Source organism: Trachurus japonicus, chromosome 5, assembly GCF_045865225.1.
Source record: "Trachurus japonicus isolate A0001 chromosome 5, Traja_1.0".
NCBI classification, from domain to species: Eukaryota; Metazoa; Chordata; class Actinopteri; order Carangiformes; family Carangidae; genus Trachurus; species Trachurus japonicus.
The window spans coordinates 8,532,056-8,544,481 of NC_140911.1; the positions used below are offsets into that span (position 1 = coordinate 8,532,056).

General features: G+C 41.1%; 1 protein-coding gene across 5 annotated transcripts in view; it reads left to right on the top strand.

The window, feature by feature from the left end:
• The window catches only part of chchd6b (coiled-coil-helix-coiled-coil-helix domain containing 6b), a 52,515-nt gene that overhangs the window by 21,204 nt on the left and 18,885 nt on the right, over positions 1 to 12,426 (top strand). For all 5 annotated transcript variants that reach the window (XM_085775979.1, XM_085775982.1, XM_085775980.1 and 2 more), the window contains one exon: positions 6,068 to 6,138. In XM_085775979.1, the coding sequence (XP_085632105.1) occupies positions 6,068 to 6,138 (71 nt within the window). The remainder of the gene's footprint in view (positions 1 to 6,067; positions 6,139 to 12,426) is intronic.

A 12,426-nucleotide genomic window follows, 5' to 3' on the forward strand; every position in this document is an offset into this window, starting at 1 on the left:
AAAAAGAAGTCTTAACACATCAGGAATAGCAAAACAAGTCTTAAGGTGACATATTACTCAGGCTCCTTGGAGAGTAAAATCTTGTTGAGACAGAAGACACTCTTTCCTATCTTGGAAATGTCAAGCCCACATACTGGTGTCTAAATGTAAATGTAAATGAATTGAAAGTTTCAGCAGACGGATGAGAGTCACGACTCTGTTGATGGACCAGCACTCAAGAGAGTTTTCACAGCGCGGCCTCTCAGAGAGCTTCACTTGCCTAATCAAATGTACTGTGCTTTTCTCATCACTATGTCCTTTTGCTTTTGCAACTCAGTCTTTTTCACAAAATATATATATAAAAAAAGAAAGAATAAGAGCAGTTTGTTGGGTGCTTTTAAGAAATTATGACCTGTATTCCCTCCACCTGAACACTAATGCACAGTTGATATTTTGCACCCTTTAAAAGCCACTAGCACTGTTGTTTGCTTGCTTTATAATAAGTAAACTTGTGTTTGTGCAAAGATTTGTGAGAAGCAAGGTTGGCGCTGGTGTGTAATTGTAGGGGAGGGAAAAAACACTACATTAAGCTCTTAATTATAAGCAAAATTAAAGGACAAACCAGACATGAAAGTAAAAATGCAGGTTGCAAGTTAAGGAAATAAAGGAATGAAACTGAGGAAAATGTAGATGACAAGCACGCTGAAGCTAGAATCTGCTGGATGGACAAAGAATATAAAACGTGAAGGGAAAATGAAAAATATTGTTGAAAACAATATCATTATAAAATGGTGAAAAGGCACACACATATGCACTCCAGACACTCTCCCCACCTCACCCCCTTTTCCTCACACCCTCAATTCTCCCTACAGTATTCAGGAGACACTCCTTGGGACTTGACTCCCCCACCTCCCCTTTCCCCGTCTCTCTCCTTCCCTCCGGCGGGGCCCATCAGGCAGACTGAGGACCTTATCTAGTCCCTGGCACTCGCCTCCTTTAGGCCTCTGAGAAAACCTTTTACATAGCCAAGTTAAATGGAGGAGCCCCTTGCACACCATACAGCAAGCAGCACACACTGCAATGCTTGACGGAAGAGACTGATTGGCAGAAGAGCGGAGGATGCTCTATCTTCCTCCGTTCGCCGCCGCAGTCCCTTTTTCTATCACTTTTTTCACCCCTCACTTGCTTGCAGCTGACCTGCATTTGGATGAGGGAGTGAGAAAGAGGAGGACTGAGAGCAAGAGATAAAGAGGCTATATGGACTGAGCATTAAACAGACGGTCTATCCTGAGCCGGCGTCCATCTCCCTTCTTCTCTTCCCTCATTTCCCCCATCTAGCCCTCCATTCATCCAGGCCTCCTTTCATGCATCTCTCCTTTCCCCTGCTTATCTTTCCTTCTTTCACTCTCTCATACCTGTGGCAAATTCCAGTTGGGTCAAAATAAATGGCCACTTAAAAGTTGAATTGTGGCTGACACATAACATAAACATAAGTGCAAAACACAAATTCACACAGTAATATGTCTCACTTTTCACATAAATAATGAAAGCTTTACATTGCTCCATCTGTGCTTCCCTCGCTGTTTATCCCATATGGTGTTAGATCCTGCTGTATTAGTGCATTACAGCAGAGATTTCAAGGTGATGAATGAAATTGTCTAAATATATATTAAATATAAACAGGCCAGAATTTCTGCCATACCATTTTGTGCAGTAAAGAAATAGACTCACAGGCGCTCGTGTTCATGCAGTTTAGTTTTGGTGTCTTGATGATCACAAGCAGAGATTTAAATCAAATGTAAGAGCAGCCAGATTAGAGGGAGAATCCACTGGTAATTGGTGTGTGATCTTCCTCTGAATCAACAATTTACTCTGGCTTAGCAGCAGCCCTTTCTAATAGGCTAATAATTGTGTGTGTGTAACCATGTGCGCGTTTGTGTATGTGACTGATTACCTGTATGAAAACACACACAAACACTCTCTGTGGTGGCCAGTTTGCCGAAGGGATGAATTATGATAACAGACTGGTAGTGTGTTTGTGTACAGGCTGCGGATGCTGTCCGAGTCCCACAACTGGCACAAATCAGAAAGCAGCCTGCAGTGTGTGTGTGTGTGTGTGTGTGTGTGTGTGTGTGGGTGGTCATTGAGACAGGTTTGTGCACTTCCTGTCACTTCAAAAGTAATTGTGATGGACTGACCAGGCGCTGCACAAGTTAGCATTTCCCCTCTTCCTCACAACAGAAGACATCCCAAGTGAAACAAGCCCAAACATCCCACTACATCTTCCATGTCTCCTCTCCTCCTCTCCCTCCCCCTCCTCTCTCTCCCTCCCTCTCCCTGCCTCTCTCTCTCTGGTTTATTTGTGGAAGCCCCTCTAATCTCTGCGCAGTGTACAGGTGGAGTATATCTGTCTTCATGTGGCAACATACCCTGTGACTCTGTAAACAAGTCTCAGTTTAAAATTCACCTCTTTTAATCCCCTCTTCTCCCCTTTGTTGACTGCTGCCTCTGAAAAAAAAAAAAATTAATCCGCCTTCGTCCAAGTGTAGAGCGTGAAGCAACCCCTCCCTCAAAATCCTGACATCAGCCCATCTCAATCCACGGCTCCTGGAGGGTGTTCAGACGAGTGTGCGTGCAAGGATCATTTGAGCACAAGCATTCAAATACAAACACAGATTTAGTCACACACCTGCACGTATGCAAGCTTACACACACGCACACACATGCAGCACACGTGCAAACCACACTAATCCCCTCCATGAGCCTTTCCAGCACCCCCAAAACCTTGCTTTCCCCCACTGAGAGTTATCATCCTCCCCCTCTCTGTCTCTCCACATTGGGCTTTTGTCCCCATGGGTGCAAATGGCTGGGAAGAGCTCAGAGTATGTGTGCCAGTGATAGTGCTGCCACTTCTCTGGTGTCATGAGAACTGAGCTGGGGCTGTTGCTCAGGGTCTGGTCTGTCAATAGACACAAAAACATGTTGATACACACAAAAACAACACACAAGCTTGCAGTCCCCCACCCCTCCAAAAAAATTAACAGGATAAGCTGAACCTGCCAGTCCAAACACTACTTTCACACCTCCATTATCCTCATTGTCCCCGTATTCCCCAGTTTTATTTGCAAGAGCAGAGTCGTGATAGTAGTACTTGTACAAGGTCCCTCCCATAACCATCAAATTACCCATGTTTTTCTCTCTCCATGCATGAAATACACAGAGTGTTGTTACTGCTAGTTTGCATTTCTGTGTTTTCTCTGAGACAGAAGAGATGCTTTGGCCAGAACGGGAAAATGCGAATTGGTTCCCGTTTAGAAGAAGCTCCAAAAAGTGAGATTCACAGTAATCTCTCCAAAGCACATTATTTACAAGTTTCTGATTTATGTTGGACTCATGGAAGAGGGAATGTGTGTGACTTGGCAACACTGGCAAAAATGTGTATTCACAAAGCAATATTTTAAAGCAATAGTGCCAATTTAACAGATTTGGTATTTGTTGTCGATTCATACTGTCAAATTACATGAAACTCAAGTTGTTGTTTTTGTTTTTTTATGAATGTTGCAGCCCTTCAGTATGTAGTAGAGCATCAGTTGCCCAGGTTACTATCTAATATTAAAATCTCTTGTTAGCTTTAAAGCCAGACAGGTAGCTTAAACAGTTAGTTTTTTCCTTAGATGGGAGATTGGAATTGGAAATGGAGGTTTTGCTGATGGATGTGTTTTCACATGTCCCATTTTTCAATCATCCAGTTTCTTATTTACTACATTCCCCGCTCTTGCTAACTCTCTTGGTCTTGGTAGAGTGCAAACAGGGAAAAGGGGAAGAGAAGGCATTTGTTAATCCTTTTCTAAGTGGAAGTGGATCTGGACCATTCCAAACCTTCAAGCTAGAGTCTGAAATAAACCAATTGAGAAAAGTTCACTTTACCTTGCTGATGCCATACTCTCGCTGTCCTGCATAATCAGAGGAACCGTTGGGTTTATACCCCTATGGAGTCCGTATTTAAAAAAAAAAAAAATCTTGGCTCAAACACTGGATGTCCCACAAGGCAACCACCACAGACTTTCAAGTTTCAGCTCAGCTATCCTCTGAGTGTTCCCACTGAGCCCTTGACCTGAGGCTGAAGGCTAAGTTGCTAACATGTGGCTAACTTCCTGCCACATATTCCCCTAGAGCTAGGCTAAGTGTTAGCTTACTCTTCTCCAACAAGAAGTGTCTGTCTCTTTAATGTCCAAAAATCCAGGATTTGATTTCTTACACTTTCCAATTGAAGCATTAAATGGTAATGTTTAGTTCTCAGAACATTAATGAAACATCTGAGCAAACGCCCTGAGCTCCTGAACTGTCTTTTACTCTCAAGGTTCATGATACTGGGATGAAGCATACTTGACCTCCAGTCTTTGGCGCTGCATACGTTACCCCCTTGTCGAGGTGTGGTATTTAAGCCTAGTCCACACATTGGCATTGGGGAGATTTAGTGGCAACAGGAGTCTAATCCTGACTCCTTTCCCTAGATAATCCAATGTAACACAGCCAGAAGACATAACTGGCAGGGATAAAGCCTTACACCTAGGGATGTTTGGCATTTCCACATTCTGAATTACCGTGACAGTCAAAAGGAACACAAACTCAGATAACGAAAGGTAAACAGGAGATGGTTGCGCTATTAATTTCTCCTCTGATGTACATTGTCTTTAGCTTGTTTCCAGACATTTTCCAGTTTCTCTTTCAGCTGTGTGCCAGTCAGAGCTTTGTTGGCAGATTTAGGAACGAGGATGGTCATCCTGTGTGCCAAAGCCTGAAAAATCTTTACCAGGGATGGCAATAAGTGGATGAGGTAGACAATGTTATGAACAGAAATAATAACAGACAATTAACTGCAGCAGTTTTTTATCATATTGATAAGAAACTGGCATTGAAGGAGCAGATAATATACTTTCTATTTTACAATTCTTTCTTTAAAGAACAGCAGAGGAAACGATGAAGGGGCAGATTATTACATTGTAGGGGACACCGGCAGAAAGGATTAGGGAAAAAACAAGCCTATGACATTGCTTGAGTTTTACCAGACACCAGACATCCAGATCAGGAAAAGCATGTCTGTGGATCAACGTGAAATAATAAGATATGAAATGACTAGGGGGCACTGGGGGAGTAGAGAGCTAGGGATTGTGGAGGAGGTTTGTGTTTGATCCCATCTCTTTCCCTACTCAGTCACTTCACTTTATCTTTCTCTCCTATCACCCCATCTATTGGGAATATGAGGAATAATTAAGTAAAAGCATGTGCGCCGCCATTATTGGTTTAAAATGGTGATTTACTGTGAAGAGAATGTGTGTGTGTATGAGAGAGTGGTGATGGAGATTTTGCCTGTGTTTGGGGCACTCAAGACAAACTGCATTTCCTTTGTTTTGACACCAAGCCTGTAAGCTGATCATTCATCTCACTGAGCTGATGGTTTAACACATTCTTGGTGCTATGGTTTCCTTCAAAATGCTGCACAACTTATACATTTTCCAAAACTACTTATACCGTTGACTTTCTCCTTGCCTGTACATCACCTTGTAAGCAGCTCAGATCATGACACAGTGTGACCATTTATTGCTCAAGTTAAGGTTTATATACGTATGTGTGTAGCCTATATGACCTTGCCTGCTAGGAATGAATGAACACCACTTATGTAGTACTTGCTGTTTAAATGCTGCTGCGTATTAACAACAGTCCATTAGGTTGCCAATATAACAATTGTGACATTTCAGGTGCTTGTATTTACATTTTAGTTATCATTGCTGGTTTATTAGAGCTCAAACTGACGCTAAAAATGTTGTAATTCTGGTAACATTATGTAGATATTATGCATGTTGTCAGGCCCTTATTCGTGGAACTTCATTTGACTACTACTCTGACAATGATGTGAGCTGAAAATTGAATAGTGCTCAAGTCTGGAAACAAGTTCACATATCATTACAAGCTGCATACATCTCAGCAGCCTACTTTATATTCAAAGTATAAAGTGAAGAGGAACTTTTGCAGAGCTGAAAAATATCCCTGAATTGATTTACACCTTTCTGTGTCTCTTTGCCTGCAGAACTTTGACAACTACAAGGAGACGGCTGAACAGTACAACCAGGCAGTTACCAAAGCTGAGACGCACATCCGGTAAATACTTTGAATGAGTTTTGCACCACTATTTTCTGTGGAAAGAACCATTGAATACAGTCATTACGTTGTTGTTCCCGCACTGCCTCAATACTGTTATGTTTAACAGTCAAAAAAAAAAGTTTTATGAATACTCCCGGAAATTATCTGGTAGTTCGGGGAAAGTCTCACCACTTTGGGAAACAGAGAGCAACCAGCTTTGACAAGCAGGAAGTCCAGACAACAGTTGTTAGAATACAGATGTGAGCAGAGACCAGATTGTGATGTTTGCATGCTGTTAATGTGCATGCCACACCTCCTACATCTGCCGGTAAAAACATTGTTTTTCACACGTAGTGGTTAGGCTAGGCGATAATTTACTGTTATCACCTCATATCCCATAATAATAGTATTGTGACAAAATTATCAAATTAACTTGTCAGAGTTTATCGTTTTCCTCTCCAGATGAATGATCAGTATGAGAGAATAAACCTTTATTCTCACAGCAATTATGACAAACAAATGGATAGTATTGTATATGATTTATGATAAACCGAGATGTAACATGAAACCAGTCTGAGTCCATTTTAAGATGTGATGTGTAGAAATTGAAGAATATACTGTAGTTTGAGCTTTTATCAAGCAATTTTTTGTAATAACAGGCAAATTGTAAGAAAACAAGAGATATTGATACAATAATGATTCACATACTAGTTCTTCTTTCATCTACAGTATATTGCTACTCTTAGAGGGGCTGTCAAATTGTCTACTAAGTGTAGTCTATTTTGGCCCAATTCATTTCATTAATTCTGGGAGCATTTCACTAAAATAGCCCAATAGATCTCACTCAATGCTTATTTTGTCTCTATTTACCTCTAGTTTCTGTTCAAGTTCACTGCCTTTCTTCCTCCTTTTATCTAAAAATTAGATATGGCAAAGAGAAAATGAAAATTGCAAAATACACCAGTGTTATTGTCTCTGTGTTTACCCCTCTTTGTTCTTTCCAGTGCTTAGAGAGACAACTTGAATTGTCTAAAGCCGATTAACATTCTCTGCTGTGAATGGGTGCTAGATTTCATGTATGAATTTGTAGAAAAATGGATGTATTCACGTGGCATATTGGGACTCATCATTCTGGCCAGGGTGGATTATGATTTTGACATCAACATCCCCTCTTTTCTTTTTTCAAAATAAGGATACACCTCTATATTATCATTTGTCTTGTAGCCTCTACCGACTTGGCCTTTTAACTTGGCCCCATTCTGCTGTTAGATAAACAGAAACAGCAGGATTTTGCCAGAAGCAGAGGTGCTCCTGTGGGATTACAGAGTTCAGACCTCACCTGCTGTCAAAAAGCATGTCAGTTTGATTCAACACTGAATCACCTCCACACTGGCAGTGTGTGGGCCCTGCCAATTTACGCCCCTTTATAACACCTATTCTCACCCCTTTTTGGAAGGAGACAAAGCCAAAGAGCTCAGTAAATCCAATTTAGTCAGGAAGCCATTCATTTTCCCTTTTCCCATGTGCATGGCAATGATTATTGCAAAACTGATGAAAGATGGCTAATTAATCCAGATCCCTTTTTTATTTTTTTCCCTCATATGCTCATGCGTCACCTTTTGATTTTCATTAACATATAAATCCTTTGCTTTTCTATCCTCTCTCACGTGTCCTACTTTACACCACTTCAACCAGGACTCAAGTTTGATTTAAATACCTCCAACACAAAACCTGTAAATAGCACAATATAGGCACCTTTGTCCCTGCACTGCCATCATCATCATTAAATTAACATTTCAGTTACAGCCCCATTTGAGCCACCTGAAAAACAACAAATAAAACCAAAAATTGAGAAATTTCCCTGCAGAGAAGTAATTACTCATTGGTCTGATATAAGTTTGATAAATACATTTTAATAATTACCCGAAAAGACAAATCATGATTAATTACTGGCTTTTTTCTTTGTCTACCTGTTAGAAACATGTGTTCTCTATTGTAAAATGAAGGTAGAGTAAATTATTGGCTTCGTTCATTAAATGATTTGTTTATTGGAGCTGTGATTGAATTCCAAGCAAACTCTACATCACCGCTATAACGTCCATACAAAGTAAGGTAGGAAATGATTCGAAATCATAACTGGCATCTGTTTCCGCATTGTTGCACTAGTTTAGTTATTTATCAGCATCATTAGGTTCAGCAAGTTGAGCTACTAGACCATGTAAAGATAGCCTTCAAATCTCCATTGCATGCTCTTCTCCTCCATATAGTGCTGTATGAAGGGCATTATTGTGATGTAGGTGTTTTAGTGCATCTCAAAAAAACAGCGAGAGGAAAAAGTAAATAAATGGTTGTTGTGCCTGTTTTGCACTAATGGGTAGTGACCTCATCCTCGGCACTGCTGTCCTCACACACCTGGCCCATTGAATTCAGCAGCATCTAATTCAAGTCCAAAATTTTGTCCAAACGGTTACATTAGCAAGGATTTGCTGTTGTCCACAGCTGCAAGGAAGAGGTTAGAAGATCAATTCAGCACGAGTTTGCCAGAGGAATAGCATTTTGTCCTGCCATAATGTGTCGCTCATTATTTTTTTTTCAGTTGCGTGCACAGACACACACTGGCGCGTACACACACACACATATGCGTGCACACACAACTTCCACTCCCTTTTCACTTTCTATCTCTGCCACACATACAGGCACACTTTGTATTCAGGCAGTCATGTGCTCGTCATGTTCTGTCAGCATTTGGGCAGTGTTTCATTGTGCTGTGGTCACACTGTCATTTCACACTACACTGACCACCCAGTAATTATTCTATTTACCCACTGTTAAAGGGAGGTAGGAGGGTGGGGGGGGGGGGGGGCTACAGCACAGCCCAACACGCTATGTCGCTACACTATGTCTTCTGATTTTGTGTCTTGTCTCCAGTTGTGTTCTCTTACTGTCTCATTTATCTCGTTCTCAAACAATTCCATTATTTAACTGCACGTTTCTTTATTTATTGTCCTCAGCCTTTGTTCTATCTTCTGAATTTTGTGCTCTCAGTGAGCACGAGAAAGGAAAATAAATTAATTGAGCTTAAAAGATCAGATGAGAAAAAGCAATTTAAAGTAAAGTAAAATCATGTGGCACTTTTGCTTCTTGGTTTCATTCCTCTTCGTCTTCTGGATAGTTTCTGTTGTGCTGTAATAGTCGTATTCTTGCACTGACTGCTGGAAGCACCATAGAAAAAACATATCACCCCATAAGCCTATTTGGGGAAATGGAAATCAGGCGCAGCGGTATGGATAAGTTATAGAGGACTTCACCTCTCCAAATTCCTCTTAGTCATTTCCACTTATTTATTGACATTGACTTTACCCTCACTTTGGCTGCTATTACCTACCTGTGATTTCAGGCGCAGCCCCACACAGTTTGCAAAAGTTAAAGCTAAAAAGCTGACTCTCACACCGGAGGAGGTTATTTTGTCGATAACAACGTAACAATATGGACGCTCCCTGTGACATTGTCTCTCTTTTTTTCGTACACTGGAGAGATCACACTCTCCAAAACATTATCCTCAAGTGGAGGCATAGTGAGTGGTGAAACATTATCTAGTGCCATTTGCTACTTGCCTTGCCCAACAACATGGGGGCATTTTAGAGGAGTTCATCCATTAACCTTGCCTTGGGGTGTGAGACTACCCATATTCCCCCCAAAATACCTCACCCAAGAGACCCACAACATTGCAGCTGAGCTTACCTTAAGATGTTAAAATCCATTAATCCTCTTAAAAAAAACCCTTGCTACCCTCAAAGTGTTAGCAAAGACAGAAACTAAGTGAACCTCAGGTGGATGTCTGTGTGAGGATTCACTATGAAGTAAATGCTGACAGTTTGTGGTTAAAAGCTTGCTTTCATGTGGGTTTGTTATTTCTACTTTCTTCTATATGGGTGTCTATTCTTGTGTGTATGTGGGTAGCATGTCCAATTAGTGAAACAGACAGGTAGCTCACTGTGAGGATCTCTTTGCCCCCCCCCCCCCCGAAAAGTAGCAGACTGCAAGTCATTACTAGAGACAGGGCCTGTCTGCACTGTGGTCCAACAAAGACTTACCATTAAGACAGAAAGCTGCAGTCACTTACACACTGACTCGAGCTCTTTGACTGTCTGTAAAAGGATAAAGAAACATACGCTCACACACACTCCTGCAAAAGTTCACAATCCCGGGTAGGTCTGGTTTACCACTCTTTGCAGTTAGACAGATGAAGACTTAGACACATATTTCCCAATAGGACAGTACTTGCTAATGGATTACATGGATTTTTATTGCTGCATTTACTAGCGGCTTTTCATCAAGCCATTGTTTTTTATTTTGTTGATGTAAGTAGACTCAGATTTAGTCTATTTGCCGCAACAGTAAAAAAGGGATACAGCGGTGGTCTGATTGGAGATTTTCTCCCTTGATATTGACTCTGATTCTTCAACTCTGGGGAATCTGCCAATACTGATTCCCAATCCAATACCAGTGCTCCTTTTATCCCAAATTTAAATTCTGCATACTACACTATGTGGGGCTAATTTCTATGTGAGGTAAGGTCGGGAACTGCTGTGGTGGTAAATACTGACTAAGCAGCCCACATGAACTGAATGACTCAGTTTTATTATTACATTGAGAGTGTTACTGTATCTGATTGTGGATCAGACTTGAGATGGTCAGTATCTGCCCTGATACCAATTCATGTATCCATATATGAAATTCCTGAAGCTGGGTGAAAGAATTCTTGATGGTACCTCATCTTCTCTGATCACAGAGGGAATCCTAGCTATTACAGGAAAATATGTATAATGTTGTGTATTGTACCAATACTTCAAGACTTCAAACAGTGACGAGCGGCAGGCAACATTAAATTGCAGCAGTCTACCTGGCACACTGTATATATTCAGCCGAGCAGTGCAACATGCAGCAGACCATATGTAATACAATAACCTCCAGGCGAAGTAGGAGATTAATGTGATAACAGAGCATTTTATCGTGCAAAAATAATGTGCTAACATAATTCACTACACTCGCTGTGCTTTATAAGTTTGAAAGCGACACTTTCTCAAAAGAAAAGTGAAGTTGTTGAAAGAAAAGGACCTTTCAAATTAAATCACACACGAAAACTGGAATTGAAATTGTAGATGATAAAAAGGCTAGCGATGGGGAGTGATAGCAGCGAAACGCTCCAAAGAGCATGTCTCACCCCACGTCACCCACAGCACGAGTGAGTCATCCAACCGCAAGTTCCACTGATTGAAAAGTTATCAGCGATGAGATGTCACACACAAACACACATGCACATGTGCACCTTATCTTGTTCCCGCATGTCACCTGTTTTAATGAAACACTCTCCTTATCCCCTCCCATCTCTCTCTCTATATATTCCCACAAAGTGAGTTTGGTGGGGATCAATCAGCCGGGCTAACAGAGTGCGAATTGTTCTCCTACATTCCTATCTCCCCTCAGCACTTCAGCTGTCAGCGTATGAAGATACGGACGGAGTTCTGTCTGTCTTCAGTCCATAACTTGTAGTTGTTTTTGATTACTATTCCCATTTGAGGACAGAGACTTTGTAAGCGTCACAGCGGGGTTGAGATTAAACTTGGTGAAGGTTTTTGGGGTGCTGTCATATTGTGACATGTGAGTTTAGGATTTAAGAAGTGCTGCATCACTTAGCAAAGGTGGGATAAGTGATTATTATGACTACCAGAATAATCACAGCCGCTGAGTTATGACAGTCCCTGACAGGCTTTATGAACTAAATCTGTAGTTCTGATTTCATATGTTTCTAAAAGTAAGACTTCCGCCTGCCGAAATATAATGTTGTGGATGTTATCCTTACGGCAGTATCATAAAAGCTTTACAAAGCCTCTAACAATACGTAGATGCATGCGCTGTCATTCCTTTTGATCTCACCCGAGCCATGACATCTTTGATCCTCTCTTCTCTTCCCCTCCACTCAGCGTAATATTAAAAACCAAAAGTACAATGCCATGGCTGCTGCTTTAAAGGAACCCAAATCCTTGTCATCAAACATTAATAACCATTCACACACTCACACACACACACACACACACACACATACTGTAGACGTACACACACCAACACAAACAACACCAACTTAGACACAGAGAATAATAAAATGCTACGCCTTTACAATCTTTCCCTTTTCTTCTTATTGCTTTATTCCCCAATGTCACGCTTTGCAGTAGCGCAGAACTTGAGCTCTCTTCATAAAAACCACACACTGCCAAGGTGAGACAAAAAAATAATGAGAAACTTTAA